Source organism: Sprattus sprattus (genome assembly GCF_963457725.1).
Source record: "Sprattus sprattus genome assembly, chromosome: 2".
Lineage (NCBI taxonomy): Eukaryota > Metazoa > Chordata > Actinopteri > Clupeiformes > Clupeidae > Sprattus > Sprattus sprattus.
In genome coordinates, this window is record NC_137921.1 from 12456472 (window position 1) to 12476877 (window position 20406).

Below are 20406 nucleotides of genomic sequence, written 5' to 3' on the forward strand. Positions count from 1 at the left end.
GTTGACCTTTATCTTTGCTTTATGGTTTATATATAACTTCTACATTTAAATATTACTGAGACCTCGACATAACAACGAGAACTTTTCCTTGGAAAGCTTCGATTTCAGAGCTATACGCTCCAGGAGGGAAACTGACATCATCACCTCAGAGTCAGTGCAAGAAAGCAGGCAGTTCCCGTGGCACCAGGAACCTGCCTCTGTCTACTCTTCCATCCTACTATAGAGAAAATATTTGATTGTAACATTATCGTATATGTTTAGGATAGGATGTGTATGGATATAGTCATCTTTATGAGGGTAACCTGCGTTGTGTGGACAAGAACAGTCCCGCACAGATCTAGAACTCGTGGGAGGCGGGCAAGTAAAGAGGCTTTAAGTCATGAGTACCAGCATCTAAAGTGTACTCAGTGGACATCAATGTCACGTTGGCTGCCTGAACAGCATGGGACTGTTTGGAATCAAATAAGTTCTGAAAAAAAAAAATTGCATACTCTATCTGTCAGACTTACCTATATAACAAAGTAGCTACGCAGAAATTAAATATTTTTCATGAGGGGACGTTGTGGATTATTAAGAGGGGGGGGGAACAATGAAAGAAAGACTGTTTCCTTTGAAATGTACAGTTAAAAGACATCGCCTTGCCAACTAATCCTATTCGGCTCTCCATAGGCTTTGAAAAAAATCGTACCACAACAAAAGAATGTAGGCATGGCGCCCTCCCCTTTAAAATTGAGCACACCCCTTTAAGTACGTCTGTATCAGAGCCTGGCTGGCGGTGTATGGTTTGTGGTTGTGTTAGTTAGGTCTCGCTCTGTTGTCAATATCACACTCCGTATGCATTAATGCGAAGCTATGGGAATCCTGCAGTCATGTCTACCAAAGGAACTGCTTTAACTCTGCTTGTTCTGTCCGGTCTGATAGCGATTGGCAACGGTAAGTGATATGCCCCCTCACAGTGCATGTTGTAATCTTAAGCCTGTCGTAGTGTTTTTTTATTTATTTGATTGCGGTGAGCGAGGGCGGCTGGGCTGGACGGAGCGTTGCCTGTCGCTCATCATGGCGGTGTCTGGAATTTGTTAATGGCAAACCTAAATCAGCAGCCCGTGTGATTTAGTTTGTGGTGCGGTCAAAAGAAGGGGGAAGCGGTTTTATGGGTACATTGTATCTGTGTCTTTCATGTGTTTTTATGAAGTGATAGATGGATAGATCACTATGAACCACACATAATGGTTTGCTAAGCGGCTAGCTTGTTATTGTGGGCAACTACTACGTATGCTGGTTGAAGTCGTAGTTTGGCTACTCCGGAATTTCGAGTAGGCTAGGCTATAAATTAGGAAATATTATTTGTGGGTAAACAGAGCCATTTTGATATTTAAAAATTGTGTTGTATAAAAGTATGTTTTACGACTCTAATCTGATACAACAATGATTACGGGATGCTTTAAATAGTAAGTACAAAGTTGGCTTCACCTATCGCAACCTATTTAGGTGCTTCCCAGAACGTTATAAACAATGTATTTAAATTAAAGATGGGCCATGTTTATATGTGGTGAAACTATCCAGGGAAACACGCGAAAAACCAATGTATTTAGTCGGCTACTTGCGAGTAGTGAGTTGTAATGCTTTGTGAACATGATCATTACTCGCATGCATGCTGTTTAATCCAGGTTTTTTTGTTGTTCACCAACATGCTGAAAGAAACTCTGTTGAAGTTTAGGCCTACCTGATTTTTCCATAACCGCTTTGACTCGTTGGTTTTTAACCTACGGAGATAAAAGAGAAAGTCAGAGGCAGATATTGGTCATTTGGTATCATTATAACAGTTACCAGCGCGCCTCTGTTATGTGGCCTGTTGTTGACAAAACAATAGAGTGGCGTCCCGCGAAGAACTTGGCGAAGCTGTAATGGCAGACTGGTGTGGTAAAGTGGGGCAAGATAACAGGCCGGGTGCTACTGTCCATGCCGAAAATATCGGGACAATGTTTTCACCATTTCCCGTGCGTCTGTTTTATTTTTGTCATGCATGACGTATTAACAGGTTAAATAATAGGACATTTATTTTATTTGTTCCGGTCAATTTTTGTTTTTGGATAATGTTCGTACTTGAAAGACAATCAGTAACCCTTCAGCGTCTGTTAAAATTTAAGGCTTCTTTATGACCATGAGTTTGTGCGTGCTGCTGGAGTTCAGTCGCAAACAGTGTATTCAGGCAGCCCAGACAGAAGTTAAAGTTTAAGTCTGGGTCTTTTGTGATGGAAATTTTGGCAATGAGCCTCTTTCACTGTCCAGTCAAGGGGGCCCACTCCCCCTTTTGTATGGCCAAGGCTAATTTTGCTTTCACTCGGAGTGTAAATTAATACATCTGTGGTCTGGCATATGGTGACCTACAGGATTTCTGTTCTGTCAACGCTGCACAGTCTGTGTGTCTACTGTTAGAAATAGTTTGAATCCTTGTGTGAAACGTCTTTTGTTTTTACTGTGTGGCAACGTTGACTTGTTGGAGCTGCTGTGAGAAACCTAAACATTTGTTACCTCTTGTAGCAGTCCTCTGTAGACTGTTTTGATAGAGTACCCATGAGGAGTCCTTATTATTCTGTTTCTCTCACTCACTCCCTCCATTTACGTTCTTTTTTTAATCTTTTAAATATGAATGTTTCCCCTTGTTGCAACTTGCCGTACTGATGGGACTCACTGTGAGGTGAGGCAAGATGAGAATTAAACCTGATGCACTGCTTTTTTATTTTGTTGTTTTTCCTTTTCAGTGTGAGCACTTAGACATATTGCAGTTTCATGTGTGAATTAGACGTTTGCCCACGCACACACACACACACACATACCCACACTATAAAGGAAGAGTGATTCATCTAATATCCTGGAATTGGAATGCAACCTTCCACTGTCAGATTGCGATAAGGTTAAGTGATGCACAAACTCGCACTGCAAATTGACAGTCTGAAAAGGTGAAGGTGAAATGTTTTTTTTTTTGTGTGTGTGTGTGGGGACAGGACGTTTTAGTGAAGCAGTGCGGCCTGTTCAGATGGATAACACCTGCATTGATTTTCCTGTGAGGGCGTGGTGTTGCAGTGCGGTGAGAAAGTCACCAGTGTGTGTGTGTGTATTGGTAGAGGACGGGAGCCACAGCCGGATCCAGGCAGAGCCATGATGGGTTTGCACAGCTGTGGCTGAGAGCGGGACAAGGCCTTGGCTGAGAAGTGGAGGGTGGTGGTGGTGGTGGTGGCTGAGGAGTGGAGGGTGGTGGTGGTGGTGGCTGAGGAGTGGAGGGTGGTGGTGGAGTTTGGGCCCATGCCATGCCACAGTTCTCATTCTAATAGAGGCGACTCTGCACCCAAATCTCTGTCTCTCTCTCTCTCACACACACACACACACACAGAAGTACACATTTATTCTCTCTCTCTCTCTCTCTCTCTCTCTCGCTCACGCGTACACATTCATTCTCTCTCTCACACACGTACACATTTATTCTCTCTCACTCTCTCACACACACATGCACGCACACCCACACACACCCACACCCACAAATTAATTTTCTCTCTCTCTCACACAAACACACACTTTTTTTTTTTCATGCCAGTGACTGAACAACCTGTGGCATTGGATAGCAGTTCGGTTACTCAGCCGAGAAGCACGGCTCAGGCAGGTGTTATGTTGACGACCTCGGAATTGGCTCATCATCCACCGGCATTGCCCTTCAGAGTCTGTACTGTGTGGTGTGTGTGTCCCTGTGTGGATCGTGAGCACACACACACACAGAAAAACAGCAGCAGCTATGTGATACAGGCACAGAGTGCAAGGCAAGCAGCCTCAAGGCAGGGTGCGTCTCTATCTGCTGTCCCCCATTCTCTCTGTCTCTGTCTCTCTCTTTCTTTCTCTCTCTCTCTCTCTATCTCTCACTCATATCTTACTTTCATATCTTACTTTCATGTGGTGCTGGCCTGACTAGAGTTTCCTGGGTGATAAACTGTTTCGGTGGGGTTTTATCTGGGGTTAAGAGAGAAGACTGGCTGTAGAGCAGTGGCTGTGGACGATGACTCCTGTGCAGTGTCAGCGCACACAGCCAGACTCGAGGGGGGGGGGGGGGGGGATCCATTTCTCCTTCTCCTGCCCATTTTGCTAGAGAAATTGTGGCTTTAAATTACAGTGTCTGTTCCAACCGGTCATCAACATATAAGGAACTCAGAGGGATTAGTGCGAGTGTCTGGGACCAATAAAGTAAATTATGTGGTAAAGATCATTTCTTGCTTTGTTTTTCAGTCGAAAGGCCTTTAATGGTGCTTGGAGCGTGTGACAACTAGGAAACCGAAATGACTTTGAAGCATAAACGGTGTTTCTTTTCTCTTCTTCTTTTTCAAAAACCCACTTAGAGAGACGAGCGCCATTAGTTCAGTGAGTTCACAGCATTAGCCCAGGTGCCGTGCGAGGGGCTGAATGTTAGAATAATGTTATGGAAATCAAAGGAGCGCACATCAAGTCATTATTTGCATGTGTGTTCTTGTCTATGAGATCAGAGCCAGGGGGGGAAAAGCATCCAGTGGAAGTCTGGAAGAAAGGAACAGTAGGGGTTCAAAGACTCACATCCACGCTCGTGTGTGTGTGTGTGTGTGTGTGTGTGTGTGTGTGTGTGTCTGTGTGTGGTGGTCCTGTAGTCCATGGGTTAGGTCAGGGTTGGGGGCTGTGGCAGACAGGCTCTGTTAATGACCTCTGTAATGACCTCAGCCGATGGGCGGCTCTAATTCTGCTGACAGACAGACTAGCCCCTGTCTGACCTGACCTGTGTCAGGGGGATTCTTATTATTTGTGTGTATGAGTGTTTGTGTGTGTGTGTGTGTGTGTGTGTGAGTGTGAGTGTGTATGTGTGTATATTTGAGTGTGTGGAAAGCAGAGCAGTGAGGAATGGTTCAGCGTTTTGAGACCAACCCCTCCCCTCCCACACAATCCATTTTTCTTCCCTGCCTGTTCTCCCGTAGAATAAGAGATCCTCCTGTTTTCTTTTTGTTTGTACTTTTGTTTTCCCCATAAAATTGGGAAATTCTGCATTACCTATAGTATATCACCCATGAAGTGCATTTACTGACTGATGTCATTTGAAGTGTGTAGATGGTATAGTATAGCATAGTAAATTTATAGTAAATGTATTGTTGTGCTGTGTATGTGTGGCATTGAGGAAGGGAGAGGAGTGTTGGAGAGAGAGGGGGTGGGAGGGAGGGAGGGAGGGAGGGAGAGAGAGAGAGAGAGAGAGAGAGAGAGGGAGGGAGAAAGAGAGAAAGAGAGGGAGGGAGGGAGGGAGAGAGAGGTGACCCAGAGTTGAAGCTTGAGTCCCTGCAGTTGGGGAGTAAAATGCCTCCGCCAGGCCATCAAGCGGGTAATCTGAGCAGGAGGCTAGGGGAGCAAGCGGAAAAGGCTGCCCTCCTTCCTTTGCATTGATTTGTGTGTGTGTGTGTGTGTGTGTGTGTTCGCCTGTGTGCAAGTCTGAATGAACTGTGTGTGTGTGTGTGTGTGGCTTGTCTGGTGGCGTCGGCGCGTCTTAATCAGCTCCCTGTCTGGCCACTCTATGGATCTAATTTCAGAGGTGCACCTTGGGTAACAGCGCAGCGTGGCAGCGACCATGCTTAGTGCCTCAGCATCCCCTGCCCCGAGCGAGCGAGAGAGAGAAAGAGAAAGAAAGAAAGAGGGGGAGAGATCAAGCACAGGAGGCGTGAGGCGGATACGCACACACCCAGGCAGGTTAACTGTGTGTGCGCGATCGCAGGCAGCCCCAAGCCTACGAAAATAAAATGCTGAGAGATGACAGGAAGTTGGCCATTAGTGTTAAGCCTGCAGAAGTGAGTGAGCTATGTGCTCACCCTCGCTCTCTCTCATGCGTGGGTGATTTAGCGGCAAGGCGCCCCGGTAGTTCAATTGTAAAGTGCTCTGTCGCGGGGGGCTAATCCTTGCCCATATCTCGTCCTCCCCGCGCCGTCATATTCTCCCTCTGAGGAGAAGCAGCTGGGAGGCCTTGGGCTCGTGTTCCGTACGGTCCTAGCAGACGACCCCCCACCTCCAGAGCATCGCGGGCTTGTTTGTGTTTCCCATTCCAGCATCTTTACTAATCGCGGCGCATTTTTACTCATTTTTCAGCACACCATGTCTGTCATTTCCTGTCTCAACAAGTGTGGAATGAAGGGAACTTGAGCACTGGCAACACCGTTTTTTTTTTTTTTTGTCAGGCACCCCTTCTGTGAATTGTTTTCTTTCTTTCTTTCTCTCTCTCCTTCTCCCCCCCTTCTCTCTCTCTCTTTCTTTCTCTTTCACAGGCTTTTTTTTAGTCCCGAGTCTAGACTGACTGTTTTTTTTTTTTTTTTTTTTTACTGACAGTCGCAGCTGCTCCCTCAGCACAAACTTCACAGCTGGGGGGCTCCATAAGTCCCCCCCGACCCCACCCCCCTCCTTGGTACCCGCTCACAAACTGTCACCTTTCTCTGCTCAACCAGTCATTCAGCTCCTTCACCAGTCTGTTAGTTCTGGCCCAGGCTGCTGCTGCTGGTCTTCCTGCAGCCCTTTTTTAAACTGTGGACCTTCGTGGCTGTCGTTCATAGCACAAGCCTGCTGAACTGCCCCCACTCCAACCGCCGTTTACTCACCACTCCCCTCCTCAAACGCACAAACTCTCCCTCTCCACCCACCCATACGCACAGTCTCCACCCTACACTCCCTCACACACACACTCCTCCACACTACCCCCACTCACTCAAACTCACACACCAACCAACACCCCCACACCAAACATACACACATGCGCGCTCACACACACACACTCACACCCCACTCCCGCTCTTTGTTCAGACACAGCCAGCCCAATCCTTCCTCACGTCCCCCTAATCTTCACACAAAGGCCCAGTGTAAGGCCACCAATTATGTGCATACAAGAGCAGGGTTCACCTCAGCCACATTCACGTTGTTCCCGGAGCCCAACACAGCCTCACACAACTTATGCATGCTTTTGGGTGTCAACTTTAAAAGAGCCCCAGAATAATTACTCTTTTTTTTTTTTGCGTCAGTGTGAGTGTGTGTGTGTGTATGTGGTTTCCTAAGCCTACTAGCAATGGGGGTTGGGGCATGAAGTGTTTGTCATCCACCACGCAGTCATTTTTGGCCTTTATGTGGGTTATTGTGGTGTTTTGGGTTGCATTTTCATATGCTTAATTATGTTGGCTAAATCTCGCTCTAGTCCACAGGGGGAGGATGATGTGGGATTATTGCAAGACATTAGTCACAGCTAGTTAGCGCTGGGAGTGTAATGGCCTCCGCTCAAGTGGAAGTGTGTGGATGTACGATGCCCCTCGGAGAGAAGCTATAACTCTGGAGACCACTGATCAGCTCCGAGCTATGACCAGACAAGAGAGGGCAGAATGCAAACTGTTAGTGTACAGCTGGTGTGTTCATACGTGTGTGTGTGTGTTAGAAACACACGCCATGGCCGACGTGATCATGGTGAGGTTTGACCAAACGTCCAGCAGTGAGCGTGGGACTGTGTTACACACGCTTGCGGGAAGTCCGTAGTCCAGTAGAGGAGAAGAGAGGGGGGAGGGGAAGGAAAATCGGGGGTTGAATGAGAACTTTGGCATGCGTGGATTGATCTTCCGGATGAAATACTTGCCCAGAACATCTGCTGGTTCTGTTTACGTGTTTGTGGCGAGTATGTTTGCCACATTTCTGTCTTTTAACCCCGCTTTCCTCCGCAGACATCCAGTGTTGTTTTCGTCAGGCAAGACGAAAACGAAAATGACGTCGTCAGACCCCTTTTTTCCATGACGAAAATGAGACTAAGACGAACGTCACCAAAGCCATATAAAGACTAAAATGTGACGAAAAATGTAGACATTTTCGTCAGACGAGAACTAGACGAGACTAAATTGTTAGTGAGTGGACGAACAAAGTTTCAAAACATGTGCCGGGTGCGGGTGGACGTAAAAAGAGTGTTCTGACTTGATATTTGTTAATATGTTTGTTAACATAATTTGTTGTCCGAGAAGGACACCTACTGGTGCATTCCGGTATTGCACCTTGAGTGCATTTGTTACGTCTCCCCCGCGAGAATTCAGTTATAGTCAGTTATTTTAACGTGTTCAAAGAGCTGCATGGAAGCTGTCAAATCGTCCGACCTTTGGAGTGGAACGTCCGTAAGTTGAAATGTAATGTTTGTGGGATGGGTTATGTGCGGTGTGCAGTAATTAATAAGAGGGTTAATTTAATTAAATCAATTCATAATTAGCGTAGTTTGCCTTTGGTTGGGAGGGATAGCTATTTTCAACTGTTAAGCTAACTAACGTGTCTGGTGACTAGCTTCTTATTCACGAAACATGTTGAACGGGATAAATTGGACATATGGTAATTTGCTGTGTTTGTGTTTGTTTTATAGTTTTACAATAAATACATTGGGAATGAGAGCATCAGAAAGTAAAGACCTGAACATCATACACCCTCTGGATTGTTGTCTATCTGTCTACGCCTTACATGCACGTAATTGCTAGGGCAGAATAATTACTGTTCCCCAACCCCTCATATTTTAGTAGAATTGCACTAGGAGCCACATTGTGTTCCCCTCCTTTTGAAAGTTAGATCAGTATCAGTGTGCTTCATTATGATAAATGTATTGGCCTATTAAATAAATACACGCATCTTATGTATATTTGATTTTTGACTAAAACCTTTTGAGTTTTCGTCGGACTAAAACTAGACTAAAACTTTCAAAGATAGAAATGACTAAAATGGGACTAAAACTAAGAAGCATTTCGTCAAAAAGACTAAGACTAAAACTAAATCTAAAATGCCTGCCAAAAACAACACTGCAGACATCTCACTGAAGTTTATTATGAGTGTGTGTGTGTGTGTGAGTGAGGTGAGTGAGTGTGTGTGGTCCAGATTTCTAGTAAGCAGGGGAGGATAAGGGTAGTTGGAAGATTTGGAGCCTGACCGGACGGATGTTGAACAGCTCTTCCTGCCCAGTCAGACGCTGTTCAGAGAGGGACTTTCTCCGGTTCTGCATGTCAGCATTGTGCTCCAGTGGCTGGAGTGTGCTGTTAAAGCCAGGGCTGAAACAACTGACTAACGCCATGCTTCTGACCACCGCCACCTGAGTGTGGTCACCCTGCAGTTGATTGAAAGTCCTGTCCAAACACCTTGGCACTTGTGAGGCGACGTGGGATCCTGACCTTTTCTCCAGCTACCTGTTTGGGGGATAGTTGGCAGCTCTGTCGGGGTTTGGAGGCTGTGGAAGCAGCTTGTTTTCAGTTTTTATTGTTTTTCTTTTCTTTTCTATAATTTATCATCAGGGCCTGGTCACCTCTGTGTAATCTGCCGGAAATTCCTTGCGCAAGCGAGCTCTAGTGAACTTGGAGCCGCTCCACTGGCGATTACTGGCACTCTCATCCCTCAGCACAACTGCCGAGAATTGCACAAGGAGTTTACTCCCAACACACACTCACACTCTCACTCACACACTCTCTCACTTACACACTCACACACACACACACACACACACACACACACACACTCACACACACACACATACTCTCTCTTTCTCGCTTTCTCAGTGTACAGTCTTACACACACACACACACACACACACACTCACACACACACACATACTCTCTCTTTCTCGCTTTCTCAGTGTACAGTCTTACACACACACACACACACACACTCTTGCACATACACAAACACACCGTTTCACATTCGCAAACATACATGCATTGCACACATACACTCAAGTCTGCCCTGGCACACATTCACTCAAACGTGTGAACCGTTCCCTTGTTTGATCGGGAGGGGCGAGGTCTCGTTTTATGTCATGCATGTCGCAATCTGTGTGAGAGCGAGCGAGAGAGGAAGTGGTGTGAGTAAGACATTTCAAGGTGAACCATATGCTCTTCTCTGAAGTATGACAGAGCTGGCAGAGATCAGGTCGGAGATATAAAAGGAGAGAGAAAAGAGAGGCAGAGAGAGAGGGAAAGAGAGACGGAGACGGAGAAAGACACGGACAGAGACGGAGTGGCTGAGGAGGACAGATAAAGGCTCCAAGAGCCTCAGCTCCAAGGGAGAGGGTGGCGAAACAGGGATCTGCAAATAAAAGGCTGTACAAACAGCAGGCGATTGAGTGCGCCGGCAGGAAAGATCAGGAAGAAAAGGAGCGCGGATTAGCTGCAGACCTCCCCATAAACCTGTTTTGTGTTCTTTGGAAGGAGCGCCATGGTCTTTGTGTGTGTGTGTGTGTGTGTGTGGTGGGTCACGTGTGTAAAGTCAATGGCACATAGGGGTCCTGGATCCTTTCTGTTCATTATTTTGTTTTCATTTCTGCCTTAAATGTTTTTTTTTCAGTTTTTTTTTTTTGTTTCTTTCTTTCTTTTTTTGGAGTCGTTTCTCTTCTAAGATCGAAGCAATTAGTCTAAAGTGGCCCCGCATTGTTAGTGGCAGGGCTTTGGACTGATAACAGTGGGGTGTAAGTGAAGTGTGGCAGACATCCACCCTCCCCAACTAGCACCACCACCCCCAACAAGTCTGACCTCAGCTTCCTCCTTAAGCAAAACAGAACGTGGCCCATAGAGACCATCTCAAACACTTCAGCACTCAAAATCCACACACACACACACACACACACACACACACAGGTACGCATAAGCATAGGTCTGCACACATAGACAGACATGGCGGGGCTATGACAGGGCTATGCCAGGCCTGTGCCAGCTTACACAGGTAGTTTTCCAGCGGAGCCTCCTTGAGTAGATAATCTTAAACACTCCGGCATGTTGTGTAATCCAGAGGCAGTGTCCATGCAGGTCCTTTGATCAAACGACTGAAATAGCCTTCGGACAACAGTTACGGGCTTGATTGGAATTGAAGTCTTCTTTTACAATAGGCCAGACTGAAACGTGCTGTTACTAGTCCATTAGGCTGGCAGTCTGGCCTTGCCCCCGCCATTCCCGGACCTTAAATAGATCAGGATCAGGGGCAAATGGAGCAGAGAGCTCCTTCCCGTCCATCTGATCTGCGTTCATTATTCTAGACGATTAATGCGCCTGTGGATGTGGATGTAATGATTTTTGGTAAGGGACCCCTGGTCGTCTGCGAGACAGTGGGCTCGGTTATTTACTGCCACTGCCTTTAGTGCTGCAGTGGGGATCCAGCAAGGCCACTGGCGGGGCAGGCTCGTCTGACTGCTCGTCGCAGTCTGTTTCTGTTTGGGTCTCTCCGCAGTGAGGGATTCAATTTCATGTCATGCAGTCTCTAGAGGCGGCGGGGGCGGGGGGAGGGTAAACAGGAGACTGTGTGCATGTCAGTGCGGACGCAGAGACGACAAACACCAGTCGAGCGGCCAGGTTGGTATGGTCACCTCACAAGTTTGCTGCTCTGTGCTCGCCCCCTGCTGGAGGGTTCGTAGTACTACATAAGCAAGAAGTTGAGGATTCTACTTTGAGTCGGGATGTTTTGTTTGAATGTTTTTTTGATTTATTTCGATTTAAAACATTTGTTCGATTTAATAAATCTTATTGTCTTCATTAAAGAGGTGCTGTCGTAAAAAGTTATTCCCCTTGTATCATATGGAGAAGTCCTTATACGTCAGGTACACCGTATGATATTGAATCATCATTCTAAAGTCACTGATGGCTTCTTCTGTGTCTTGTCTGCAGCTCTGAGGTGTAACTGCACCAACTGTGAGATCAGCGGCTATGAGTGTGAGACGGACGGGGCCTGCATGGCCTCCACCTCTAACATCGCCGGCGTGGAGCAACATGTGCGCATCTGCATCGCGCGCGACAAGCTCATGCCCCCGGGGCAGCCTTTCTACTGCCTGAGTGCGGAGGGCTACCTCAACACTCACTGCTGCTACTCCGACTACTGCAACAGTGTCGACCTCCAGGTGCCATCAGGTGAGCCGCTGCGCAATGTCTGTTTGTCCGTCAGTCCGTCTGTCAGTTAGGGGAAAGATTGCAGTCATGAGTGAAATATATACAGTGCCACTTTAAAGTATGTGAACCCCTTGACCACTTAAGAGTTTTCTGTTGTTTTACCATGATTTTTCATTTTTTTCATCACCAATTTTTCATAGAAGGAATGTCAGGTTTATGTTTATCATTTGCTTGACTTTTTTTTAGAGGGAATTGTTTGAGTAGCCAAAAGACTACATGAAACATGGAATTAGTCCATTTCAAAAGTAAGTGAACCCCCAGCTGAATTGGTAAAGTCAAGCAGGTAACGGATTCAGTGAAACTTATTTGGGTGGTTAATTAGTCAATTAAGCAAACCGATCATCTGAGACATCCTTAGGGTAAGGTTTGGGCAACACAGATTAAAAGAGAGAGGAAACCAACCAAACTACTGTAGTGCCAAGGTGTACCCACACAGATCAGCAATGCCGAAAGGAAACGAGATATCCGAGAACATCAGGAAGAAGGTTCTGACAGCCCATCAGTCTTGGGAAAGCTATAAGACCATCTCCAAAAGATTCCAGCTCCATCCATTCATCCAAGACAAATAATTTAGAAATGGAGGGCATTCAACATGACCGCATCTCTGCCTAGAAGTGGACGCCCATCAAGACCATCACCAAGAAGCACCAGAAGAAGAATAAATCAGGTAAAAGTCAACCCACACATAACCTCTAAAGAGTTTCGGACCTCTCTGGCAGCATCTGGGGTAAATGTACATGGGTCTACAATCAGACGAAAATTGAAGAGGCATAACATTCATGATCGGGTTGCTAGAAGGAAGCCTCTGCTCTCAAGAAAGAACAAAACTGCCCGTTTCAACTTTGCCCAAGAGCACTTGGATAAACCAAAGGCCTTCTGGAAGTCCCTTCTTTAAACAGATGAGTCCGAGATAGAATTATTTTGTCACGATCAAAACCAACAATTTTCGTCTGATTGTAGACCCATGTACATTTACCCCAGATGCTGCCAGAGAGGTCCGAAACTCTTTAGAGGTGATGTGTGGGTTGACTTTTACCTGATTTATTCTTCTTCTGGTGCTTCTTGGTGATAGTCTTGATGGGCGTCCACTTCTAGGCAGAGATGCGGTCATGTTGAATGCCCTCCATTTCTAAATTATTTGTCTTGGATGGATGGATGGAGCTGGAATCTTTTGGAGATGGTCTTATAGCTTTCCCAAGACTGATGGGCTGTCAGTACCTTCTTCCTGATGTTCTCGGATATCTCGTTTCCTCTCTGCATTGTTGATCTGTGTGGGTACACCTTGACACTACAGTAGTTTGGTTGGTTTCCTCTCTCTTTTAATCTGTGTTGCCCAAACCTTTCCCTAAGGATGTCTCAGATGATCGGTTTGCTCAATTGACTAATTAATCACCCAAATAAGTTTCACTGAATCTGTTACCTGCTTGACTTTATCAATTCAGCTGGGGGTTCACTTACTTTTGAAATGGACTAATTCCATGTTTCATGTAGTTTTTCGGCTACTCAAACAATTTCCTCTAAGCAAGTACATGCAAATGATAAACATAAACCTGACATTTCATCTATGGAAAATTGGTGATAAAAAAATGAAAAATAATGGTAAAACAACAGAAAACGCTTAAGTGCTCAAGGGGTTCACATACTTTCAAGTGGCACTGTATACTGTATATGCCAGAGAAATGTAAAGGAGGTCAATAGAGTGGCTGGCGGTAAATGGTCACACACATAGTCACACACTATCTGATAATGGTAGTGAGTTGTCTGCTGGTGTCTGATAACAGTGATCCAGTACTACCTAGTGGGTGCATTCCGAAGACACAGCAGAGTGACTGTGAGGCTCCACAGTTTGAATTTCACATGAAACCATTTCATTTCATTTTAAGTACAGAGAATTCGTTCAGCCTACGTGTGTTGTGGTGGATTGGGTTTTGGATTGGTGTTTTATTTTAAAGGGGTTGTGTGGTAACTGTCGGCCTCTTGCCTCTCTTCCTCTCCCGCAGTTCGTACGAGCGAGAGCCCCAGCAGCTGGGGGCCGGTGGAGCTGGTGGCGGTGATCGCCGGGCCGATCATCCTGGTGTGTCTGCTGCTGATCGTGGGCGTCCTGGTGTTCCAGCACCACCAGCGCACCTACAACCACCGACAGCGGCTGGACGTGGAGGACCCGTCCTGCGACCACCTCTACCTGGCCAAGGACAAGACGTTGCAGGACCTCATCTTCGACCTGTCTACGTCCGGCTCCGGCTCCGGTGCGTTCAGCTCCTGTTGCTCTGCTGGGTGAAAGACATATGTTTAGATATTTAAGTGTAAAGTGTAAAAGGTGATTTGTTTATTCTTGGAATGTCTTGGAATTCCAGGACAACGTCTATATAAACTTGTATAACTTGTTTTATGTAAAATGATTGATTGATCAGGGTTCAAAGCCTTGATCTCAAACCCTGAAACTCCTTACCACCAACATAATTGAGGGTTGATTCTGGAAACATTGTGATGTTTGAGTACTATACTTTTTTTTCTTTGCTAGAGAGATCATTTATCGCCATGATGACTGTCTTCATATGTAGTACATGAGTGAAATGAATCAAACCAACCGTCTAATCTCTGTCCCTCCTTCAGGCCTTCCCCTGTTTGTGCAGAGGACGGTAGCCAGGACAATCGTCCTGCAGGAGATCATTGGGAAGGGGCGTTTCGGCGAGGTGTGGCGGGGCAAGTGGAGAGGTGGAGATGTGGCTGTCAAGATCTTCTCCTCGCGGGAAGAGCGCTCCTGGTTCCGTGAAGCTGAGATCTACCAGACCATCATGCTCCGACACGAGAACATCCTGGGCTTTATTGCTGCAGACAACAAGGGTAAGGAGCGGTTTACCAACACTAGTTATTATTTAGAAGATCTTTAAGACTGCGTGAATATCTGGAATTAATTAGTTGAAGGCTTCGGCCCCTCCACAGACGGAGGTCGGTGCTCTCAGAATAGGACAATGAACTACTAACAGTTCAAAGGGCCACTTCTCGTCAACTGAGGGTACTGGAGCATCCAATTGGTTTAAGCAATTTATTGATAAGGTGATGAAAACATGGTGTACGTCAAAACGTCAGTCGTTTGCACCTCATTAATCCATTGCTGAAGCGAATCAAGTGCTCTAGAATCCTCTTGGGGTTCAGTTGTTGAGAAGTGGAAAGTATCCGGAATGAAAACTGGTCAGCTGCAGTCTGCAAATAAGTTTATCTCATCATTTCAATAATCGTTATCTATATCCGTTACTGCGTTGTTTTTACATAAACACAGGTATGCAAATATGGGAGCCTATCTCTTTGTACCAGTAGCTTTCTTTGTCCTTATCTCCACTCTCTTCCTCTTTCCTCTCCATCTCCCCCTCTCAGACAATGGCACATGGACGCAGCTGTGGCTGGTGTCCGACTACCATGAGCACGGCTCACTATTTGACTACTTGAATTGCTACTCCGTCACCATCGAGGGCATGATCAAGCTGGCGCTGTCGGCTGCCAGCGGGCTGGCCCACCTGCACATGGAGATCCTGGGCACACAGGGTAAGAGCTGGACCCAGGGGGCTGCTCCCATAACTTTACCAGGCGTACTATTTTTTTTTGGGGGGGGGGGAGGGGAGGGGGGTTTGGGGGTATGTGTGGCTGGGGTTGTTACATCAGTGTGCCTCCCATAACGTCACCAGGTATACTTTTGAAGGGGTGGGGTGTTTGGTGTTTCTGAATGTCCAATACATGCTATAATAACACTGCTAATAAGTGTCTGTATGGGTTTCTCCACAGGAAAGCCTGGCATAGCACACCGTGACCTCAAGTCAAAGAATATCCTGGTGAAGAAGAATGGCACTTGTGCTATTGCTGACCTGGGACTGGCAGTGAGACATGAGTCTTCCACTGACACCATTGATATCGCCCCCAATCAGCGTGTGGGCACCAAGAGGTACTTAGAGATCACTTAAACAGCTCTCTGTGTGGCATGGCACTCCTTGAAGCCTTTTTATCCGGCATACAGTATGAAAAGACCAGTGTATATAATGGTGGTGTAATAGCATGGATAACACACAGCACGTTATTGTTTTTGTCTTTAAGTATACTTAAACTTGCTGTCAGAAAATTACATTACATGCTCCTATGTGTGATGTGGAATGCTACGAATCTCACGCCACTCCCACCCCTCCTCAGATATATGGCTCCAGAGGTTTTGGATGAGACCATCAATATGAAGCACTTTGACTCCTTCAAGTGTGCTGACATCTATGCCCTTGGCCTGGTGTACTGGGAGATCGCACGGCGCGGCAGTGCTGGAGGTAAGACCCAGTGCATGTGCTCTGCATATGGAACTCCGTTACCCCCCTTGAAGGGGTTGCCTGTCGTCTGTGGAAGCCAGTTTTGCGGTAGCTGCCTATGTTGGCTCAGGGTGTTTTTTTTTTTGTTTGCTAGTGCCAGTTCTTTAAAGCAGGCTGTCACCCCACAGGTGTCCATGAAGACTACCAGCTGCCCTACTATGACCTGGTGCCCTCTGACCCCTCCATCGAGGAGATGAGGAAGGTGGTGTGTGACCAGAGACTGCGGCCCACCGTGCCCAACTGGTGGCAGAGCTATGAGGTAACCATAACTACCATTCCATCTGGAAGGACTGCCCTGTATTTACTTTTAAAAGTATATTAGTATATTTATTTACTGTTTATATGCAAGTAATTTTTTTCGTTGTATTCATTGTTTATGCTATATACATGTGTACAACACTTGCTACAAACTTTCATTTGAAGAAAGCATAACACTGGGTATATATAAATATAACAATTGTTTTGAAACCAGATCCTTACAGGTGTTGATGCATTTTGTGTGTGTGTGTTTCAGGCACTGCGGGTAATGGGTAAGATCATGCGGGAGTGCTGGTACTCTAACGGAGCGGCTCGGCTGACGGCCCTGCGCATCAAGAAGACCCTGTCCCAGCTCAGCGTCCTGGAGGACGTGAAGATGTGAGCCACGCTCAAGAGGCGGGGAAGCCTCGACAGCGGGACGTTTCCGTGGAGACGCACCGGCTGAGCTGAGAGCGCAGAGACTTCAGACTTGGAGAGAGGAAATGAAAAAGAAATGAGACGGAGAGAGAGAGAGAGAGAGAGAGAGGGACAGAGATTTATTTGAAGAAAGAGACCCTGCCAGTTTTTTCAAAGCCACACTTCTGTGTTGTGAAGAGGTCTACCTCACCTTTTTTTCTTTTTTTTTTTGCCAAAACTACTGAATCTTGAAATTTCTCCTCCACCCGACTCCAACCTAGCACAACCAATCCTCTGCATGCACTCCATCCCCACCCTTCAGGATCCGTCCAGGCCCTGTAGCTTCTCCACCGATCGGCCCCTCTGCTGACTCCCTTCCTCCACCCGCCTGGCCTGACCCTCCCCGAGGCACAGTGCCACGTGCTCCTCCACCTCTCCACTCCTCCGCCTCCTCCGCCCAGTGTCTGTGGATTCATTACTCGCATTAATTACGCGTTTGGTTGGTTTTCTTTTCCGTAGGTTTCATGGCAGGAACTACTAATGTACAGCAATTTCAGTTTGTTTTGGAATTTCTCTCGCAGTTCTGAATCTCACCACTCCTTTTGTTATTTCTCTGCCGTTTTCAAGTAATGGGACTACGCGAGAGACATTTCAGACAAACCGTTGTAGCACCGCACGACGACTCAGACCTAAAAGTACGTCTGCTAATAAGTCATTTTCATGCATCTTTTCCCCCTTCTTTTTTGTTGTACCATTATCTGATACTGCTGTTGTGAGAAAAGAGGCAAACACTTTTTCTTTGAGGTCAGATGCATTACAATAGCATAGGCGAGGATGTAGCAAGCCTTGATGTCTACTGTTCAAATGTGTGTGTGTGTATATAGAGTTCGTACTGTAGCTCTGATGTCATATTTAAAAATCGCAGAAAGGGGAGAAGACCTTCCGTGTGGGAAGACCTTCCTTGTTAACCAGACCCTCCATATGGCAATGCATTAATCAAGCTACAGCTTAGCTCTGGGGTAAAGTTGTTTGTGCTGTTGGGTTCAAGTCGAAGCATTACAATAATGCATACACTGTGGCTGTGCATGTGTGTGTGTGTGTGTCTGGAATTATTTTATTTTGATTTTAATTATTAAGGATCAATCTCTAGATGTGGTCCCATGATTTCTTTTATTTAGTTTTATTTTGTTCATTGTTTTGGGGTGATTGACTTTTTATTTATTTGTTAATATTTTATATATAATGTTTTAGTTTTTTTGTTCACTGTGATATGTCAATCAGGGGATTCGTGGCAGTGGAGCCCAGGTCACTGTCAGACAATGGCTGATGGAAGTGACAGAACTCAGATAATCATACCTGCTGGAAATGATGGAGATCCATACACTGAGCAAGTAATACGTTTAAGGATAGGTAATCACTTTAAAGTCTGCACTGTTTTGTGGGGAGAAAGATAAACTGTTTTGCTTCTTTGATTTCTGATTAGGAATAATTTTGAAATTTAATGACAAGAAAAATCCTTCAATTTTTTCATTTTCCTGTAACATTACCTGTAAACCTAATGACAATCCTTGATGGAACTGGCTTCTGTGGTTTCGCATACTGATTCTACTGCCTGGGCACTGTGAGATGTCTATGGGAATGAGATTTAGTGAATAAGAACAGAAGGCTGGTTCACCACCTAGTTCATGTATTATGTATATTTGTATTGTAAAGTTGCATCTTTTAGCTAATCAATATCACGTGTTTATAACCAACTACTCCAAATATATTTCTTTTCCGTTCTTTTCTACTGTTTGTATTTTTAGCTTTCCAAACGAACTTGAAGGTACTACTGATCTACTATGAACTGTTACTCTGCCTCCTTACGCTGTCCATCTGTTATCTTTTGTAGCCATGACCTCTAGTAAAGACATTTTTACTTGCATAGGTAGTAAAATTCTTCTCTCATTTCAAATTGCTTTGGCTACTGTCACGTGTGGGAGTATAAGTCCATGAAAGTTGGTCGTCGACACCCAATAAACCGCTTGTTCCTGTTGTGAAACGCTACCAACGTCCTGCTCCTATAGAGGTGAGGGCCCAGGCCACTGGGGGAAATTGAGCATTAGTGTCAAGTGTTGTCCAACTGAGCTACTCCGGCCTCTTCCAATTCCCCGCCATTCAACTGCCTACCATCCTATTTATGAATGTGAAACATCAGTGTGTTGCAATTGGTTACCTTACATGACCTTTTAAAGAACCCTTGTTTTCATTAGAAGGTTCAAAAATGTATGAAGATGGAGGATTGCCATCCACACTATGTGGAGCCAGGAGACATTTGGGGTGGGGGACAGGATCTTGGTGCAGTAAACATTCCTTTCACTTGAACTGGGGGAACTGTTAAAGACAGTCAATGTGACTGAGCTCATTGGAAACATGGTGCTCTGTACAAACAAACACTGGGATATCCATCTTTGTTTTAAAGAACGATCTGAGAGGCAGGCAAGGGTAGAGTAGACTTGTCATGTTATTTATAAGGGGGCTGTTTCTAGTTTCCTCAATGTGGTTTGAGGTGCGGCTATGTGTACATAACACACCTGGAGGTTTTGCAGGAGATGTGGAGAGGTGTGTGTGTGGGAAAACTGTCATCGTTAGGATGGCCTGCCGTTATTGGGCAAGAGTCAACTGTCATGTCAAACATGATTGTACATGTTTGGTGTGTCAAGATGTGACTAATGCCGCTCAGATTCTTTGGATGACATTCTGCGCCTTTGTTGACAAGTTGAGTTACTAGTCACAACCTTAAACTATGTCAAAAAAATGCAAGTCTTTTCAGGATTAGTTTGAAAATGTGTATATGAATGATACATTAATAAACATTTTCTTTGTAATGTTGTTTTAATGTCTTGGTCATTTTAAAATTTCTAAAAATGTCTTTCCCTTCTTAAGTCCTACAGTGTGTAAAAAGGAAATCTGTGATAAATCTGTCTTTCTTTACTGTTCGGTAACATTCCAGCCCATCTTTTATTTCACCTCATAACGTTAATCTGTATATTATCTATAAAATAACAATCTATTCTTAAGGCACTTTTGAGGTTTGCCAGATATGGTAGAAATATCCATAACATGAGCCTAAGTCTTGATTTATAGTAACAGAAAACTTGATTCAAGTAGGTTCATGTTTTAGAGTTCCTGCAAAGGCCATTCTTAAACTATTCCTGCACTTCTATTTTTCTATTTCTTATGTAAAATATTATTTATTGTTACACTCGGTCTCTATTGCTTGTAGCTTGACTTTTTTTCTCCCTTGTATGTCGCTTTGAACAAAAGCATCTGCTAAATGACTAAATGTAAAACTGTAAATGTAAACTAGACCCGGTCACCTGGAGATGAAAATGCACATCCACTGAGTGTTTATATTTAAAATGCATTTATTTCGTTTACAAGAGAGCAGACAGAAATAAATGGAA

General features: G+C 45.3%; 1 protein-coding gene across 1 annotated transcript; it reads left to right on the forward strand.

Annotated features, from left to right (window-relative positions):
- Positions 1-792: 792 nt before the first annotated feature.
- acvr1ba (activin A receptor type 1Ba) lies at positions 793-19765 on the forward strand. Its single transcript, XM_080832579.1, has 9 exons — positions 793-933; positions 11685-11924; positions 13964-14209; positions 14577-14807; positions 15339-15506; positions 15744-15900; positions 16143-16267; positions 16435-16565; positions 16821-19765. Exons 1-9 carry the CDS (start codon positions 843-845, stop codon positions 16944-16946), a joined length of 1515 nt encoding a protein of 504 aa, XP_080688705.1. The 5' UTR covers positions 793-842; the 3' UTR covers positions 16947-19765.
- Positions 19766-20406: the final 641 nt, after the last annotated feature.